Here is a 19218-nt window from a genome sequence, read left to right on the forward strand (position 1 = left end):
TGAAAGCAGCATGGTGTGTCTGCTCGTGGAAGGGCTCGAGTGGGATGCAGGGTCTCGGGGGATGTGGTTTTCAGATCAGCAAGATCCTTTTCGGGGCAGCACCTTCTCCCGGCGCTCAGCTTCCTCGCTTCCACCCTCTCGTTTTTTCCCACCTCCTAGGCAGCCCCGCTGTGTGCGGGCTCTGCTGTAGAGCCCATTAGCTAGCGAGTGATCTGGGTGTAAAATCCCCAGATAAAAAGCCCGAGAGTAGGAAGCGATTTGTCGGAGATGCTGAGGGGCGGAAAGCGCCTCAGCTGGCGCCCTCACAAAGAGCGCGGGCTGCACAATTAACCCTCACAGAAAGAAACAGTACAGACCAAGAGTCGGGAGAGGAGATAAAAGGGAAAGCAGCCACACAACATCTGACAACCAGGGAAATGCTGAGAAAAAGGCTGAAAGGAAAAGGCCTGCATGCGCCAGGGTAATTGGAACCAAATAAACACATCTCCCTCCCCTTTCATTCCCACCCTCTGAGGGAAACAGCATTTTACACATTCCTCCTAAACAAGCACTTTGTGAACGTGTCATTTATTTCTGCCCGGAGAGGCAAGAAGAACATCGAGCTCCGGGAACTAACCAAGAACAGAGTTTGTTTTCAACATTTCTTCCAGCCCTCAGTTTTCCAGCGCTCACCTCACCTCTGCCTCCTGGGGCGCTTCCAGAAGGTTCTGGGTGGCTGCACCTGCCTCACCCCAGTGCTCCCAGCCCTGCGAGGACGGCACAGGCTTCCTTCGAGTCACATCTTCAAAAGGCTTTTAAAGGAGTTCAGGTGCTCCAGAGCTGGGCGTGGAGCAGGGTGAGCAGCAGGGTCCTATCCCACCCCAGCCCGCTCTGTTCCAGGCTTTAGCGCCGTGCTGCTGTGAATCCTGAGCTCTCATCGAAATCCACCCCCTCATTCACCTCTTAAAGGGAGCACCAGGATTCCTTGCTAGCCCATTTTCCCCATCCAAAGTTACTCCCAAAGGTGTTTTTGTCCCCCACTCAGCCCTCCTTAAAGGCGGGCAGAGAAGTGAGAGTGTGGAAACACTCCATGTTTTGTGCAGCTGAGGGGGAAGAAGCAAGTGGAGGATAAATCTCCACTCAAGTTCATAGAGTGATAGAACTATTTAGGTGGGATAAGACCCTTAAGATCATTGAGTCCAACCATTACCCCACACTTCCAAGCCCACCACTAAACCATGTCCCTGAGAGCCACATCCACACTTGTTTTAAATCTCGCCAGAGATGGTGACACCATCACTTTCCTTGGCAGCCCATTCCATTGTCTCATCAATTTTTCAGTGAAGAATTTCTGCCTAGTGTTCAACCTAACTCTGCTCTGGTGTGGCTTGAGGCCATTTCCTCCTGTCCTTTTGCTGGTTGCCTGGGAGCAGATCCCAACCCTTATCTGGCTACACCTTCCTGTCAGGGACTTGTAGCGAGTGATAAGGTCTCCCCTGAGCCTCCTTTTCTCCAGGCTGAACACCCCATATCCCTTAGATGCTTCTCAGAGGACTTGTGCTCCAGATCCTTCACCAGGTTTGTTACTCTTCTTTGCATCAGGAAGTTTGAAAATTAATGAAAAGCCATTCAGCTGGAGCATCTGGAAGATTCAATGTAGAACTGCTTGGTTTCATTATAAAAAGAAAATCAATATTTAAAGACTGACCTAAGAGGTGTGTGGGTTTGGTGGTGTAAAACATTTAAGTCAAAAAAGGCCTTTTATTTCCAAGTAGAAGAATTAAATTGTAGGAATCAACATGAACTCTTGATTTCTCTGGTGTTACTGGGATAGCTCTGGAGTGCCTGGAGAAAAGGAGGCAGTGAAGCAGCCGGGCTGTGCCAAAGCGGAGAGCCTGCTTTCCCAACCTCCCGAGTACAACTCGGCTGCTTCAAACCCTGCCAGCCCAGAGAGGGGCTAATGTTAAGCGTTTCAGCTCTGACGGTGCTCTATAAAAAGCTCAACATCCTCTTTGTGCTCTAAAGCTACACTGCGGTTCCCCAGTCTAAATTAAATCAAGCCTAAAAAGACTGCAAAAAGAAGTGCACAAAAAACCCCAAACAAACAAACAAAAAACAACCCAAACAAAAAACCCAAAAAACAAAACAAAACAACCAAAAAACCAGTCAGGAAATTTCAAGCTCTTTTCCAGGTCCCACTTACCAGCAACAGGACTTGGAGCTGTTAGTGTGTGCTGGGGCTGATTGAAAAGGAAGATGATTAAAGATATGTTTTGCTTGAGACATCACCACTTGACCCTCCTGCCCAGGTTTTGCAGGGACATGGGCTCCATGCTGGTGCTCCCAGGGAGCTGGTGACGCCCCGAGCCCTCCTGCCATTCCTGACCCCGGGAATTTTGCTTCCTCGGGTCTCCTCCTGCTGACTGTGGGACCACCACGTCCTGTGGAGCTCAGCTATGAATCCAATGCTTCTGTGAGCAATAAGATACCCCAAAGATAAGATACCACGTTTCCTGGAAAAGGAGTACTCAGCGGAAAACAGTGTCTGCTAGAAAGCATTACAGCAGCACAGATGCTTTTTGGCAAGCACGTTTTTGGGCATGCACTACTTCATCAGGTAAAAATGTTAATTAAGCTACCATTAATGACTGATAGCCACACATAAATGCATTCCTATAAATAGATGTTGCTCCATATCCCAGGTTATCAGTCATAATACTTCATCTGAGATAAGGAATTCCACACCAAATTACCCCACAGTAGCCATGTAGTTTTCCTGCAAATTGTTGTATGTTTGAGGAGGATGGTTTAGCATGTAATTGTGTATTAGGCTTGGCAAGGGATTACAGCAGCTGCAGAATCTCTTTGGTGGGCTGAGCATGACATCCAAGTCCTATAAGAGGAGGCTTTAATGTGCGAAGATCAATACTAGAGGAGCAGAGCTCAGAACAAATGGGCCACAAGGGCCAAGTTCTGCTGGTAAATCAGTCTGGTAATGACATGCCAGTGATGTCACAGCTGATACTGGCAGTCTGAAGGGTACAACAGCCAAAGTGAGCCTCTGGTGTGGCAGCCAAAGCAGCAGAGATGGGAGTCCAAGGGCTAGCAGTGACCTCTGAAGAGACAGCTGAGAAACAGACATTTGGTTTGAGGATATGGACTCTACTCTCCCGCCTGACGGATAATCAGTAGTCCAGAAAGACAACAAGTAGATGAGTCTGTGCCTTGAAATTTGGTGAGTAAACAATTCAAAGTTATCCCATAAAACCTTCATTTTGACATCTGTCACAGGGACAAGATTCCTTTCTTTACTCTGCTTTTGACAGATTCTATATGGTATGATATAGAGTTGATATCATTTGTTTCCCAAATATGGCACACTGTGAGCAGTAAAAAAGCCAAAGTATTCCTGGTTAATGAATGGCAACTAGTCGCTGGAAGTAACTGGCCAAGAGCTACATACAGATTAAAATTATACCTCTCCTAGTTTAACAAAGGTAACCACACATTGCTGTGGGTTTTTTTTTTTTCCTTTCAAATTAGGAAGTACCAGTTCTTTTGAATTCTTACTATACAAGCAACTTTGATCAAGTTAAGTTTTTGGGTACTAACTAATATGTAGCACCAATGCAACACCTCAACAACCAGTTCAAAGCTTTGCAGCTCTCCTGGCTCTGAAAATCCTCAACAACTCACCCCCCATAAGCTTGCAGAGCAGCATGGAATTGGTAAACCTGCTTATCAGACTGCTTTCTAAGACACAGGGAACTCATGGTCATATCCTTGAACTAGACTAAAAACCTGCACCAAGATCTAGGTACATGCTTTTTCTCCTGAGTTTCCATTATTTCCTCAGAAAAAAATGAAGTAGTTTCCCACATAATTGAAATTTCATATTTTGTTGTGCTGTGTCTGAAACTAGAACTTGAAAAACTAGGGGGTGCTGATGTAAAAAGTTTGCTGTAAAAAAGGGAGAAAACCTTTCCATTTAAGATTAATCCAAGCCCCTATTTACTTGAAAAGTCACAACAGTGTAAGACAGCCAAGCAGTAACAGCTTGTACTTCTGACCCTCTGAAAGGAAAACTTGTCAATGGACTTTCTTAAAATGTGCACACAAAGACACAAAGACAAATTATAGAAAAAGGTACCCATTTATTCAAGGTATGACAAGGATATTTACAGAATTCATTTTCTCAGAATAAGAGCCATCCTTAGGAGTTTTAAAGCAGCAATTATAAATTACATTTAAAACGGGAAACATTCCAAAACATGTTTCTGTTAGAGATATTTTTACAAGGACAGAAACACTTTAAGGCTAAGTTGTTTTGACCTTTGCTGCCACCCACATTTATCTTGGCAAAACCATCTGAAAGACGTTACCTTGAGGGATAGACTATGTTAAATTCAACATACAATTCTGTTCCCTCAGATGCTTTTCACAACAGTTCACATGTGACAAAAAAATGACTTTTGATTTAAAACGAGTTAAATATAAATGAGATGGTTTGCCTATACCCCAGCTTTTCAGAGAGGCAAAAGATCATCCACAGCAACACATTAACAACCTCCAAAAACATCATCAGCTTTGTTGGTGATGAAGGTACTTCAGCTTACCGAGCAAATTGCTGCAGCCAGAAATCCACAGTCATGGGGTGCAATCCACCTTTTCCATCACATTATTTTTCAAGACAGAAGAACAAAAACCTTCAGATAGCTGATTTCTAAGGTAAATGATGAACACTGCTTGAGACAGCAGTTGGTTCCCACAGCACAACTAGTGCCCTACCACAGCAAACAGGACAAATTGGCTAAGCTGCTGTAGTAGTATTCTCTAGTCATTGTAACACACAACAGAGCTATAGGAGCAGTTAAATTAGGTTATCTAAAATGGTTTATCTCTTGAGGTAGAGCCCACAAGTCATATTTACTCCTGTCTTCAAACTGTAATGTCATGCCATCAAGCAAATATAGCCATTTTTGGTCATTTATAAAACAAACCCACTGATTTTTCAGATGTTATTAATTGTAAAAATAACAGGTTGGGTTGGGTTTTTTTCCTGAATCATTTGTGTGCCTTTTTACAAGGAAGCAAATTAAATATTCATAATAGTGGATTGTGGCTATTTATACAGTTGCAATGAAAAAGCCCCATGTTTTATACAAGTCAACTTCAGAGCAACTTTCAAAAGGGTTGGTAGATGAGGATTTTTTTTAATTTAGAACTTACTTTGGAAAATTCCAATTTTAACTGCATAATAAAGAAAAAAACAAACAAACAAAAAAAACCCCAGTCAGTGGACCTTTAGGCTACATAGCTACTTTTAATACTACATTGGGTAATTGTTTCAGGAATACATGAAAGGGGAAAGAAAGTGAAACACAACAGAACCCCCCCACCCGGCCTGCACAAACACAATTCACTGAACAAGCACGGTTTGTTAGGTGAGGACACTGTAAAACTATTGAAAATGCACAACCTTTAACATTGCAACAGAAGCAGAAATGGGACATGTGCATTAGGAGAGGACAGTTATCCCACGTTAGAATCCTCTGTAACAATAAAGCTATTGCTGTAACCAAGAGTTGTTTGAAGATAACCAGTAACCCAGTAACAAGTTACAAACACATGGAGATTGGCACTTGATCTTTAGTCAGCCCCAGTCACTCCGTTTTCTCCCCAGAGACTCACATACACAGAACTTCAGGTTTCCATTTATTACCGAAAAATAAAAGTCAATTTGTAGTTCCAGAGTAAACAAAGAAAGCTTAGTTTCAAAACTGTTTAAAAACAAAGCTCGAAATTCAGATAAGTTACATGTCACAGGGTTCACATCAGCACCTCAACCTAATGCAGTTTTTTGAACTAAGCATATTTCACAAAGTTTTCATGTTAGTGACAAGGGGCTACATTCTCATCAGAATGCACATGTAACATGGCTCAAAGAGAGCAACCTGGAAGGACTGCAAGTCAGCTTCCAGAGTTCCCCACTGAGCTCTACATGTTCAGAACCAACATTTAAGACCAAAATTATTAAAGATTGACCTTTTGCATATTCCGAAACGGAAAGCAAATACAATCAACTAACAGTTGGCTTTGAAACATTAAGATAACAATGCTGTATTTCAGCCACATATTTACAAAAATGTTTACAACAGAACTGTGTAGGGTTTCCTTTTTTATTGTCATAATACACTTAGAGATGAATAGTCATCTTAACCTTCATGCAAAGATGCATCTCTTGTTACACAAGAAGTTTTCTGTTTGATTTTTTGCACTCTGAGGATAGCAAGCAGAGGGTTGGGTAAATTTGGGTCACCCTTAAAAATGTAGGCCTGTTTGCTCTACTGCACCTTCAAAATAAGGAGGTAAAGAACAGGCGTCGCTAATTCCACAAGGGTTCATTGCCTCTAGCATGTTTTCCAAAACCAACAAAGATAGTCTTGAACAGTTGTGTAACACGGGTTCTTCCATGACTTTCCCCTCTTCAGTTTACTTCCCGAACTCTGGAGTTACTTTCCTAGAAGCATACTTGCTGAGCTTCTTTTCTAATGTATATTTGTTGACTATACATTTTAAATTAAACTGTTATGTAAAGAATGTAACAAGCTTTTTCCTTTGTACACAACTTAATCTTTGTGCTGAGTGTTCTTCAAAGGGATTTTATAAATAATACAGTAAAAGTTTAGATCAGTCTTCCACCCTCTCGCCATTATACCATGTTGTTGCTTTCTCCAACTTTATCTACAAGCTGTGGAAAAGGAGACAAAAAGGCTTTAAGTGGATGACATTTATGTGCAGTGAAGCTACTCTCAAATACTGCTTGCTACTTGCACAGTTAGTATGTGACTGGAAATGAGAGTCAAGTAGTACTCACCGAGGTCTCATGGCTTAGGTTTGTGAAAACCAAAATTCTTACAATTGCAATTGTGTTTCTGCATAACATGTTTTTCTCATGTAGACATTAACAGTGCAACATGAAGATGCAACAGAATGAGAAAGGAAATAGAAGAATGCAGATAAAACTGCCAGCTCAATGGTTAAAACAAAACAATACAGTCTCAGCCACACATGCATTAGTAGACCAAGAAGATATTTCAACTGACCATTACTGTGGATTCTCTTCTGAGCCTACGTAGGCTTTGAATAAAACATTAACAATTATCTTTTTAAAACAAGATTTAACCCTGTTATGATCAAATTAAATATGAATAAGATCAATTGACAAATGAAACATTCAATTGATCATGAATTATGAGCCACAACTTGCCTAACTGTGAGACCGGAACAAATGATCTGCAACACTCATTTTTAAAAAAACAGCCTAAATGCATCTAAGTTATTCCCACTATTAATTTTTAGTACTAGCTATTAAAACTGTTGCTTTCAAAACTAGTACTACAAATGCTTGTGTTAAAATACATACGAAAATTAGCACAGTAAAAGCAGTTGACTGAAACACCCTAAATTCGCATCTTTCTGTTAATTGTCTTCAAATCCCTGCCATTTGGTTAAAAAAATTGAAAAGTGCATTTGAAAAAAATACAAATCTTAGCAATAAAAAGATGTAGTCTACTGCAGTGGACCTTAATAAATATATCTGATGAATGACTGTGCATCCTGAGAGTTTCTGGGTTCACCATACAAGCTGCAACTTAACATTGAACTCCACTCTTTGCTTATACAGGACACTTCTCCTAAGTTCACCCAAACATCACAGTGTCCTCCTCACTGTAGAGACATGAGAAGAGGTCCAGGGCAGAGGCAGGATTCACCTATCCTGGTCACCCAGGGCCAAGAGCGAAGCAAGAAGAACCCAAACATTCCCAGTCACAATGCAGGGCTCTTCCCACTTCACTACCCATGTGCAGGGGCAGCTTCTGCAAATACTTCCTTTTGTTCCTTTTACACCTAGAAGTCTCTCCCTGGGAACGAATGTGATGTGTATGGTGCAAGAACTGTACAGGAATGCATTTGAAGTCATTGCTCTCAAGTTATAGTTACTTTCTTTCTGATGCATTTCTACAAGTGCTATATCAGTGGAATAAAAACCAGAACGTGCTTCAGTTGTTGCATAAAGTACCAAACTTACCGAGCTTATACCAGGTAAATTCAAGAGATATCCAAGAACTGGGACTCTTCTAATAAAGCCAACCACCACAGGAAAAAAACCCCTTTAAGTAAGATATCAGAAGACTGAATTAGTTTTTATAATTAGCTTTTCTCATATTGCTATAACATAAAAAAAAACACACAACAACAAAAAAAACAACCAACCAAACAAAAACAAACAAACAAAAAACCAAACAGATAATTTTTAAACCAAGATTACATTAAATCTTGCAACTTGTTAGCAGCACACTTGTTTACAAATATAGCAATACACATTCAGCAGAGAAAGGAGAAAACCAGGAAAGAAATGGTGTATTTTTACATGGATTTCATTTTCTTCATAGCTGGCAACTCTCAGTCAGCTCATCAAAAAATAACTCCAGCGAGAATACCCAACTGTGTCAGCAAAACTGATTTATCAAAATTAGCACACATATTTTGAGATAATTCCTCTTTACATTATAGGAAATACATTCAAGACCCAAGGTAGGAACAAGTGAAGTTAATTCTGAGTAATTAAAACCATATGGCACTCTTTACATTAACTACAGAAAGTGAAGCATGACAGAGTTGTGTATTCATTTATTCCCCAAGTTTAAGTGGTTCGAATCATGACCCCAGGGATGTTGCCTGGCATAGCTGCTATGGTGTAGCCCCTGCACTGCCCACTTAATCTCTGCAGCAGAAAAACAAATTTTCAGTGGCAGTAGCTCAGCTGTTTGCAGCCAGCTGGTGGCATTCCCAGGGATCTCGTGTTGAGCATTCCCTGCATGGAATAAGGATTAATGTGCAATGAGGCCTCAGCCACAGTGAAACATTGAAGTTTCACAAATCATCATCCTCTTCATCACACAGCTAAAAACTATTTGCTGGGTAATAGCCACACCAGTAGGGGGGGGGGGTTGAGATTTTTTTGGGGGGTTGTTTGTTTGTTTTAAGACCAGATCATTTCAGCAGCCCAGTAAATTGTGAGGCAGGGCACACAAATCACTTGTAACAACACACTTAAAACAATTGCTGTGTCCAAGAATAAAGAATAGTCAGTACAGTAGGGAAAATACTGTCAGCCATAACTCTGCAGGGCTATAATCTGAACGAGGCTCCAAAAGCATCTTAGATTACAACTGTCCCATAATAGCCAGGACAGTTTTCTGCTACGCAACTAAGAAGCAGGATCCTGAGGAACAGTATAAAATGATGCTTGAGGAGGAAAGACTTCATTTCAACTTCTTTAGAAAGGAGCAAGTTGCTGACAACAGGATAATGGTTCAATTAAACAAGACTGAAGCAAAACAAAAAGATTTGCTTGTAGTAGTCACTAGCCACTGTAGCAAGGGATTTCGATTCTATTAACTAATAAGCACTGGAAAAGATGGTTACAGAATCATGGAATCATCAAGGTTGTAAAAGACATTTAAGATCATTCAGTCCAAACCACTGGTCTCCAGATGCTTTTAATTAAAACAGATCAGATAAACATTCACACCTGGAATTATCAGTTCCCTTCAGTCTCAGGGATACTCCCTAGGGATAACTATTGACCTTTTATAAACCTCTCAACATTATTTCACCTTGCAAGCACCACTAGATAATCCATAACCATACCCTCTTAGACATACTAACTTATGACTCTTCTGAGATCTTTTAAAAGGAGAGTGTTTTGTTGGAAACACATTCTACTTGCTTTGTACTGGCTGATTAAACCAAGCACTAACGCAAGAAGTGACAATGTATTCAGTGAAGTGCTGTGATTATCAAAGCACTTGCAGTGACAGAATTCTGTCAGAGCAGAACAATAAGAAATACATGAAACACACAAAATTCATTTTCTGAAATTTCACTGTCTCAGTAGGAGCAAAGTTCAGATTTTTTTAGAAACAAACATTTTATCTGAACTAAATACCAGATTAACACACAATTTTACTGAGTATGAAAAGAGCTCCATGAGAACAATGGTTTCACTTTGATTAACAGGAACAGTATTATTTGGCCATTCGCTGAACACTTCAGGGTCTAAAATTGATCAATAACCATTAGTGAAACAGTCTGCATCTGGACAGAAGTCCAACAACCAGAAGCCTCCCTTTCTACTTTTTTGCTTTGTTCTGTAGGGAAGCATAGAACTTCAACCATAGAAATAAAGATAAAAATATAGATATCAGTGCAGGTTGTAACAAGTCAAATTCTTTCACTATTACAGTTGCATTTATGAAGAACTTAAATGACACATTGTGAAAGTTATAACATGTTTCAAGATTGCTGTTAAAAAAAATAGAATTCTATTTTTCCTTAACTCGGTTAAGATACTGCTACCCCAAACAAGCAGTTCTGACTCTAAGGCACAATTGCAATTGAAACATGACAGAAAATATCTTTTGTCTGGGCTGCCTCAGTGAGGAAATGATAAGGTTACAAACCTAGGATGGTAGTAATTAAATATTTTGTCCCATTTGTTAAAGAAAAGATAAACTCCCTATTACAGCAGCCCTTTCATTAGAGGCAGAAATAAGCCGAAACAAAAACCTCTTGTTTATCACAGTATGAAAAGGATCCTGGTTTATTCCTTTTTACAATTCAGTTATCCTGACTCCAACTATTCGCTAACTCTGACTACAGCAAGCTCCTACTGTAGGGTCCAACTACAGACCCTGACTGCTGGTTATTTCCTGTTGAAATATGACTGCAAGTATTTCCTTAACACTGACCACAAGCCTTTACAAGCTCAACTATGACTGCAGGCTCCAACCCCATCAGACCCAGACTGACCTCACAGCAGATCTTTTACAGCAGCAAATCTCTTCCTTGTGTTTCTCAGATCATTGCTTCCTCCTCAGGCTCCCACTACCTCCAGGTCTTTCCCTGACCAGCCAATCCACCCCTTTAATCACATTTATTAGTCACAGCTGCAATCATGAAGGGCAAGGCTGTTCCCCTTCTTCAGTAATTAGTACAACTGTGACTTATCAGGGGCGAGATCGCCTGTAATCCTTTCTATACCTACAACTCCTCACCAAAAAAAGTACCAACTATCCCTTTTCCATGAGGAGATATTTAAACTTCATACTGCTAACAACCTGGGCTCCCACCATTTTTGAAGCTTTACAATTCTTCGGTTAGTCAACATTATCAAAGTCACTTTGGTAAATGCCTCACAAACATTAGCAGATTTGAGTCTTGGAAAAATACTTACCAACTTGTAAATGAACAATTTCATATATGTGTCCAACAGAACATTTAAAGGATGCTGCTCTGTCAACTCTAACACAGAAACACACAAACACACTTATTCCTAGATAAACTAACACAAAGTTGGTTTTAAACAAGACTTACCTGAACAATAGGAAGAACCCATAAATTTCAAGGATCATTCCTATTAAAGGCCAACCAATGAGAACTATGAGCACACCACCCAGGAAGAAGCCCGTTGCTTTCATTTTGTGTTTTTGAAAGAAGAATCTAAATGTTCTTTCTAAACCGATAACAAAAGACAAGCCAGCCACGAATAAAACCTAGAAAAGCCAAGGACAAACCAAAGAAAGAAAATTACTAATTTTGCTCCCAAGTACAGGATATAAACATAGAGATATATATATTGTACAAAATTAGACTGCTTTTCTTGCACAACTTCTTGTAATACCAGAAGACAGTTGGTGAGAATAATTTATTATTGATTTTCTTTTGTAAGCTACATCTTAAAGCACTTGTAGCTCTCAGCTGCTTGAAAGTAGTGTCTATCTTTTGTGGTCTCTGATAAACACACTCAAGACAAAAGACCTGCTGGCAACAGTTCTATCTGCCCTGTCACATACATATAATCTTTACCACAAATGCTGCTGAAGCTTTGCTACTGACAGCAAAGGTTCCTAAAAACTAAGAACACACATAAAAGCACCTCTGTTCTGTGCCACTGACATTCAACAGCTTCTAGTGATCTACTCATAGTGCAAAACCGAAGAAGGAAAAAGCTAAACAGTTGTTTTTTACTGTGTAGAGCCTTTTTACTGTTCATTTTTGTTCCAGTAGAGACTGAACACTATCACACTAGTCCCTAGTTACTTAAACTAGTTACAATTGGTGTCCTGCAGCAACATTTTTGCTCAGGAAGCAATAGTATTTTAGATTTTACTCAGGATAGTTTTACTCAAGTTTAAGTTTTGTATGGTATTTAATAAATCCCTTCCTAGAACCCCCTGCCCTTTCTGACATAACTTTTTTTTTTTAAATAAAAACAACTCTCTGCTAAGATACAGTACCTTTTCTTGCATTATCTTTGGTTACCATATAGCCTGTCATTGTCTCTTCCTACCTACGTTTTCATTTTCCCTAAACAGGATCTCATATTTCCACCTTACATTAGGAAAAGAAGAAATAAGCATTATTTCATTTGTCACTCTTCCACTGCACACTTGATTTGATGGTTAATAACAATGCTTCAGCTAATGCACCCAAAGTCAGATACACAATTTTATATTTCTCTTTAGGAAATCTCAGTATTTGAGAATGAAACTGATCTGCTTGGCTGCAGATTTTTAGGCATCAGCAAAAGAGAGGGTGAACCTCTACCAAACAGACTGTGCTTTGGCTGGCTGGCAAAGCTGAGAACAGCAGAGGCACAGAGACTAACATGCAGAAAACACCCCGTCATCTTATATTTAGATTGAAAATTTTGTGTACCAGAACTAGGATTTATTTTCTGTGCTGCTTTGAGCAACAACTTTGATTTGGTAAAAGCTGAAGATACTGAATCTCTCATTTATGAAAGAGGTCTGGCTCTTCTAAAGCCAGAAGTGTCAGCAATTCATACTTCTTTCTTTCCTCATACACCACTGCAAAGCTACATTTGCTAGCACATACTTAGTGATTCTTATCCAAATATTTATTTCAATTGACAGTTATCGTAGAGGATCACAAAAAACCACATTTGCAGCAGCACAACAACTGTGGAACAAGCTGTCTTGTCTACCAACATCCCACAGGCCTGACCCAAGGTGATATTCACATCAGTGTGAGCTGTTCTAACCTCAAGCAGGAAAATTACTCACTCCTATCACTAAGCACAACTCCTCCTTTATACCAAATCACCACAGTAATCTTTGTCATGCAGCTTTAAACTGATAACATACTGTTCTATTCTTAGTTTATCTTTGATAGATCACATACTTGATTCTAAAGTACAGAAAAGGTGCTTACATTTCCAATAGCCAAAAGAGCTTTGTCAAAGAAGAGTATCATTCCAAAGAAGAGGAAAAACACTCCGAAGCCTGTTAGTCCCATTCCAATCTCTGAAAAAGAAACAAATTTAGGCATGTAACACAACATGGTACCAAGAAAAAGTTACGAATAAAAATCGGGGAAAAAAATTAGAACATCTAATCTAAAGACATTTTAAATTTAAACTTCCCTGAATGTACAAATATCATGAATCTTCATACTACTTCAACAGACAGATCTTTGGAAGCTGCTTATCAAAAAGTCTGTATTTGAACTAGACACTGAAATTGAATGCAACCAAAAGCACTCATGGATATATGCATATGGCAAAGACATACATCCCTTTTGATTAATTGCTAGTATGGAGAAAAGGATTGTTTTGTAAAGAGATAATGAAACTTTGTTTTCCAGATTAGATCAGCTGGCCAGAACATGGTACAAATAACACCAAGGTTTGATTCCCATATGGGTCATTCACTGAAGAGTTGGACTCAAGGATCCTTGTGGATCATTGAGTGGATCCTCTCTTTCAACTCAGAACACTTTGGGATTTGCAGATCTTATCGCATTACCTTTACCACAGTAATGAAATACCCTGGTCCTCTTGATCTTCCTGAAACCTCATGTTCCATCTCCCATGCCCTGCATCGCAGTTCCACTCTCCCCCAGTTTCCAGATGGAACACAACTTGGATGAATTCTACAGGATTTTTCCAAGTTACACATGTGCTGACAGTTATCAGGCATGAGCCTCGGTCTCCAGACAATTGCCAAAAACTGGTAGATACTAAATATTGAGGAATAATGTTCAATTATAATTTTCATGCCTCGTATTTAATTTTTTATGAATTAAATGGTAGATCGACATTACACATAGATGCAATATCTCTAGACTGCTAGTGTTGCATAGCAGTTTCATTTTATGATATTTTCATTTTATGATCTTAATTTGCAGATTTTTTAAAAATACCTTTGTAATTAATATACTTGCTTACATTATGGAGTGGGCAGTGCTGGCTTAACAGTTGGACTTAATGCTCTTAAACGTTTTCTCCAGTCTAAACAGTTCTATAAACTTTGAGTTCTGCAAAGGATGTTTAAGAAATACGGGGAAGCCAAGAGTAGATGGAAGGTTTGTATGAGAAACCAGGCTAGAAATGTCAAGCTATGATTAAAACTACCATTTGACAATAGCCTTTAGAGTATCTTGAGGACTGCTCTTAGAAATACATCCTGCTTTTAATTTTAAATCTCTAAAGCCTTCCTTCGACTCTCACACAGACTGAACGGGAAAGAAAAACCAGGAATGGCAGCAACAGGGCTACAACACATGCATTTGTTATTTCTTTCCCTGTTTAAAATTAGAATTAGACACCTATAGGACACAAAAACAGCTTAGCAAAATCCACCCTAACACTATGCCTGTATATATGTGTATTTTAAAGTTCCAGGTAGTTTTACACCCTGTCTTGAAACAAATAAAAAACCACACCCACAATTACAGCCCTCACTGCTGCTGTTGGCCAGATCTACCTCAATATGTTTTAATTGCACTTTGTAGATGTAGTTGGTCATTTGTTGGTTGATGAGCTTGGGAGTAAACTAGGATAATTATGTCTCTTTCAGAACCTGCAAGTAGTTATTGGAAATAAATTTCAAAACAGCTCAGGGATTTGTTACTGCAACATTCCACTCCCCAAACTTCTCTAAGGGCTTGTCTTTCAGAAAGGTCACTGAGCACATGCTGTTAGAGCTGTAGCTCTATAGTATTGCCTGCCACTTTAAACTGTTACTATGGGCATTTTAACAATTAAAACCACAACGTCACTCAATACAATCAATTTACTATAGGGACTCTCTGTACTTGTTTACAATGAAAAGTGGAATTGCAAATTGTATTTTCATGAATCTGCTGACGGAAGGCAATGTAACAATTGCAACTGCCCTTTTCCCCAGTACTCTTTACTTCAGAAGAGCAGAAACAATCTGTATTCTAGAAGGAAAACACTTGGAGGCAGGACTCCAGAGGAATTACCAGCTGCCAGCAAGATAAATATGCAGTCAGGGGAAGTTAGTTCCTCCCCCAGACACAGCTCAAGGTATGGATCTGGCAGGGAGGCAGAGGCCAACTCCCAACAGCTGCTGCAATCACCATTCTGACACTTCTCTAATCACCCGAAACGTGTTTGCAATCACTTCTGCCACAATGGATTCTGAGTCACTTCAGAAGTCACCCATATTCTATGCTTAGTGGAGGGAAAAGGAAAAAAGAGAAGCAAACATTATTCTCATTATCCCAAAATAACTGCTGGAAGAAGATGAATGCTCCAGGACTATTATCCTCTGGTGCTGATATCTCAGCAAGAGGGTGTTACTGACTTGATTTATATCAGGATTTGTAAATATACTTAACTACTCTTCTAGAGGAAGTAAAAGAAAAAGTGCTGGCGTCTTGTATAAAATCTTTTCAATAACAAACAATGAATATTTATAGAGGGAGCAAACTATTTTTAAATATTTTCTCCAGTGCCAGAAGAGCTTTCCCACATTAGTCAAATACAAGATATCAATGCCTAGAAATGCAGAAACAAACACTAGCTAGGTTGCATTTATCCTAGATTATGATTTCCTGAGACAAGGGAGCAAACCCTCATCCATATTTCTCCAGAAATTCCATAAGGTGTGTAAGAGTACTGCAGCACCATGTCAAAACAGCTTAGTAGATATTAAGATTCAAAATTAAGATACATTGCTTGTGAAAGATAGGGTAGACAGTGTACATCCCCAGTCTTTTAGAGTGCATTATATAATGCAAAATAAAATGGAGTTGTGTGCTATAGGCTTTTAGAAGACAAAAACTAATACAGTTCATATTCGATGTACAACTATATTTTCCTAGCAGCATATTTTTAATATTGAAAATTTAATTTGGGAAAAGCTAAGTGCATTCTTTTGCTATTATTGGTGGTTTATAACACCATTTAACGCACCACTTAAAATTATGTTCTAGACTACAGATGCAAAATTAACTTTCCAAACATCAACCAATGCAGTGGTTCTCTAAAGGTATTTATCACACTACTCCACTAGTGACTCTATGGCTAACTCTGTTTTTCCAGACAGGAATGAAATTTAAAATATCTGATGAACTATCTTCAGAATTTCAGAAAAACTGAAAAACAAACCCCAAAACTTAAAACCCTTAAATGTCAGCATATTTTATTTAGTATTCTTGTCTTTAGCAGTTAAAACCAACAGCCTTAGCAGTGGAAATCACTGAAGGTCATGAGGAACTGAGCAAAAGGAAAACAGTGAGTCTCTTTCTGAAGAGATTTTTTTTCCCAACGAATGCTCCAAGCGGGAAGTTGAGGGCAAAAGCAAAGCCCACAAGGGTTTAATCAATCAGAAATAAAAAAAATTAACCCCAAGGGTTAGTACTCATCCCAGTAACAGCACAATATCTGACTATCTAAAGAAAATCATTGACCCTGAATGCTGCTGAACTCTATTGCCTGTCTTCAGCCTTGGCCTTAACTGGCTCTCCAATATCTCCATTTTCAGTATCCTGCTATCAAACTTAGTCATTTTAACTTTTTTTATTTTCTAAATTTTTCACACCCTCCTTCATACCTGATGCTGTGGTGCTTATCAGGCAGGACTCATTTCCTTCTGTGGCAATCATACCAGAATGCATCATACATGAGATGGTAATTAAATCAAAGGCCTATCAAAAAGGTCCTTTACCTTGCAGCTTAAACCTTCATCACATGAATCACCACTCTGTGATAGGACTGCAAAGATTCTCTTGGAGATCACCCAGTCCAACCCCAGTGCCATTGCAGGGTCATCCACAAGAGGTGACCAAGGAATGTGTCCAGGTAAGTTTGGAATGTGTCCCAAGAGGAAGACTCCACACCCTCCCTGGGCAGCTGTTCCAGGGCTCTGCCACCTTCAGGGTAAAGAAGTGCTTCCTCACGTTGAGATTAAACTCCTTGTGTTTTACTTCATGGCCATTGCTCCTTGCTCTGTAGCTGGGCACCACTGCAAGTCCTGGCACCGTCCTCTTGGCACCAATTAAGAAGTTTATATGCATTAATGAGATTCCCCTGTCAGTCTTCTCCAGAATAAAACAGGCCCAGCTCCCACAGTCCCTCCTTATAATAGAGATATAAGACCCCTCCAGTAGCTCCTTTCTGTGACCCTCTCCAGTAGCTCCTCGTCTCTCCTGTAGTGAGGAGCCCAGAACTGGACTCAGCACTCCAGGTGTGGCCTCACTGGGGCCGGGCAGAGGGGCAGGATCACCTCCCCTGACCTGCTGGCCACACTTCCCGATGTGCCCTAGGATACCACTGGTCTTCCTGGCTGCCAGGACACACTTAGGAACTCCTTTGCTTTGATTTCTTTGTTCCCTATCATCCAGGCACTTCACTGGAAACCAAACCATGGCCACGTATAAGTATTTTACTTTTTTTTTCACTCAAGGTCTTGTCCTCACCTTGAAGCCCCCCCGTGTCACCTGCAGACATTTGGTGTGGTACCAGCAAGAGCAGCACAGTAAAGCTATTAAATAACTAAGTGCGTCCAGACCACTGGCATCCACAGGGAGGTACAGGGAAGAGTCGAACTGGGTGTACTTTGTCTACCGTTCCGCTTTCATTCATTCATTCATAGTGATCCAAGGGCGATGGGTACAAACCCGCAGAGGGGCTAGGTTAGATAAAAGGAAGAAAGAAATTTTTTTCCTATCACGGTAGCCAGGCACTGGAACAGGTTATCCAGAGAAACTGTGGACTGCCCCATCCATGAAAATGTTCAAGGCCAGGTCCGATGGGGCTCTGAGCAACCTGGGATAGTGGAAGCTGCCCTGTCCATGGCAGGGGGTGGAGTGAGAAGATTTTAAGGTTCCTCCAACCCTGGCCATTCTGTGATGCCGCGCACCACGGCATACAACACGAGCACTCGCAGCCCCAGAGAACGCCGGCCGCGCTGGTGACAGAGCTGTCCTAAGGGCGCGGGACCCCGCCGAGCGCTGCCCGTCGCTCTCCATCCCATCTCCCTCTCCGCGCTCCCCGCCAGCTGCCGCCACCGCCGCACCGAGGCCGCCGCGCCTTCCACTGCGGGATGCGGCCGTGGAGAGCTCCCCCGCCCCTGTCCGCTCCCACCCCGCCGCGGGCTGCAGCCCGGCTCCGGCCGGTCCCCGGGCCCGGCCAGACCCTGCTCGGCCGCTCCCGGGAGGCCCCGCGCGGACAAAGGGTGCGGGCCCGGCCGTCCTGGGACCCCCCGGCCTCCGACGCCCCGGCCCCACAGCGGGTGGCCTCTCCCAGCTTTGCCGGCGGGAGCGGCGGCAGCGCTTACTCTGCGTGTCGGACAGGGAGATCATGGTGGCGGCGAGAGCGGCACCGGGACGAGCGGGAGCAGGAGCAGAACCGGCGGCTGGCCACGTCTTCCGGAAACACGCACCCCGCCGCATGAGAGGCATCAACCCATTGGCCGCGCTGGCCGCAATCAGCAGCCGTCTTGTATCGCCGCGCGGGCTCGCTCCCCCCGCTCACGGCCCGCGGCCGGCGCTGATTGGCGGAGGGGCGGCGCTCGCGCCGGGCCCCGCGCGCCAGGTGGCTGAGGGCGGGCGGCGGAAGGGCGGGGCGGCGCGCGGCGCAGTGGGAGCAGAGGAGCGGGCGGGGGCGGTGAGGGCTGAGGGGACGGGATAAAGGATAAAGGATAAAAGATAAAGATAAAAGATGCGGGGAGCGCGGCCGGCACTAACCGCTGGGGCAGCTGCCTGAGCCGAGGCTCATCCCATCTATCCTGCAGCACCACCGAGTAGGTGCTTCCGGCTTGGCAAGCAGCGTGCCATCAGCTGGCACGGTGTGGGTGAGGAATGCTGACAATATCCACTGGATATGTTCACTATATATAT

The 19218-nt window shown here is 41.7% G+C and overlaps 1 protein-coding gene across 1 annotated transcript; it reads right to left on the bottom strand.

Annotated features, from left to right (window-relative positions):
• Positions 1-4113: 4113 nt before the first annotated feature.
• On the bottom strand, positions 4114-18752 carry GOLT1B (golgi transport 1B). The gene is made up of 5 exons (XM_066319519.1): positions 18657-18752; positions 13282-13373; positions 11422-11600; positions 8072-8153; positions 4114-6730 (listed from the first exon to the last, which is right to left on the bottom strand). The coding sequence occupies exons 1-5, from the start codon at positions 18679-18681 to the stop codon at positions 6692-6694; spliced, it is 417 nt and encodes a 138-aa protein (XP_066175616.1). The 5' UTR covers positions 18682-18752; the 3' UTR covers positions 4114-6691.
• Between the last annotated feature and the right edge of the window lie 466 nt (positions 18753-19218).

Source organism: Sylvia atricapilla, chromosome 5, assembly GCF_009819655.1.
Source record: "Sylvia atricapilla isolate bSylAtr1 chromosome 5, bSylAtr1.pri, whole genome shotgun sequence".
NCBI lineage: Eukaryota > Metazoa > Chordata > Aves > Passeriformes > Sylviidae > Sylvia > Sylvia atricapilla.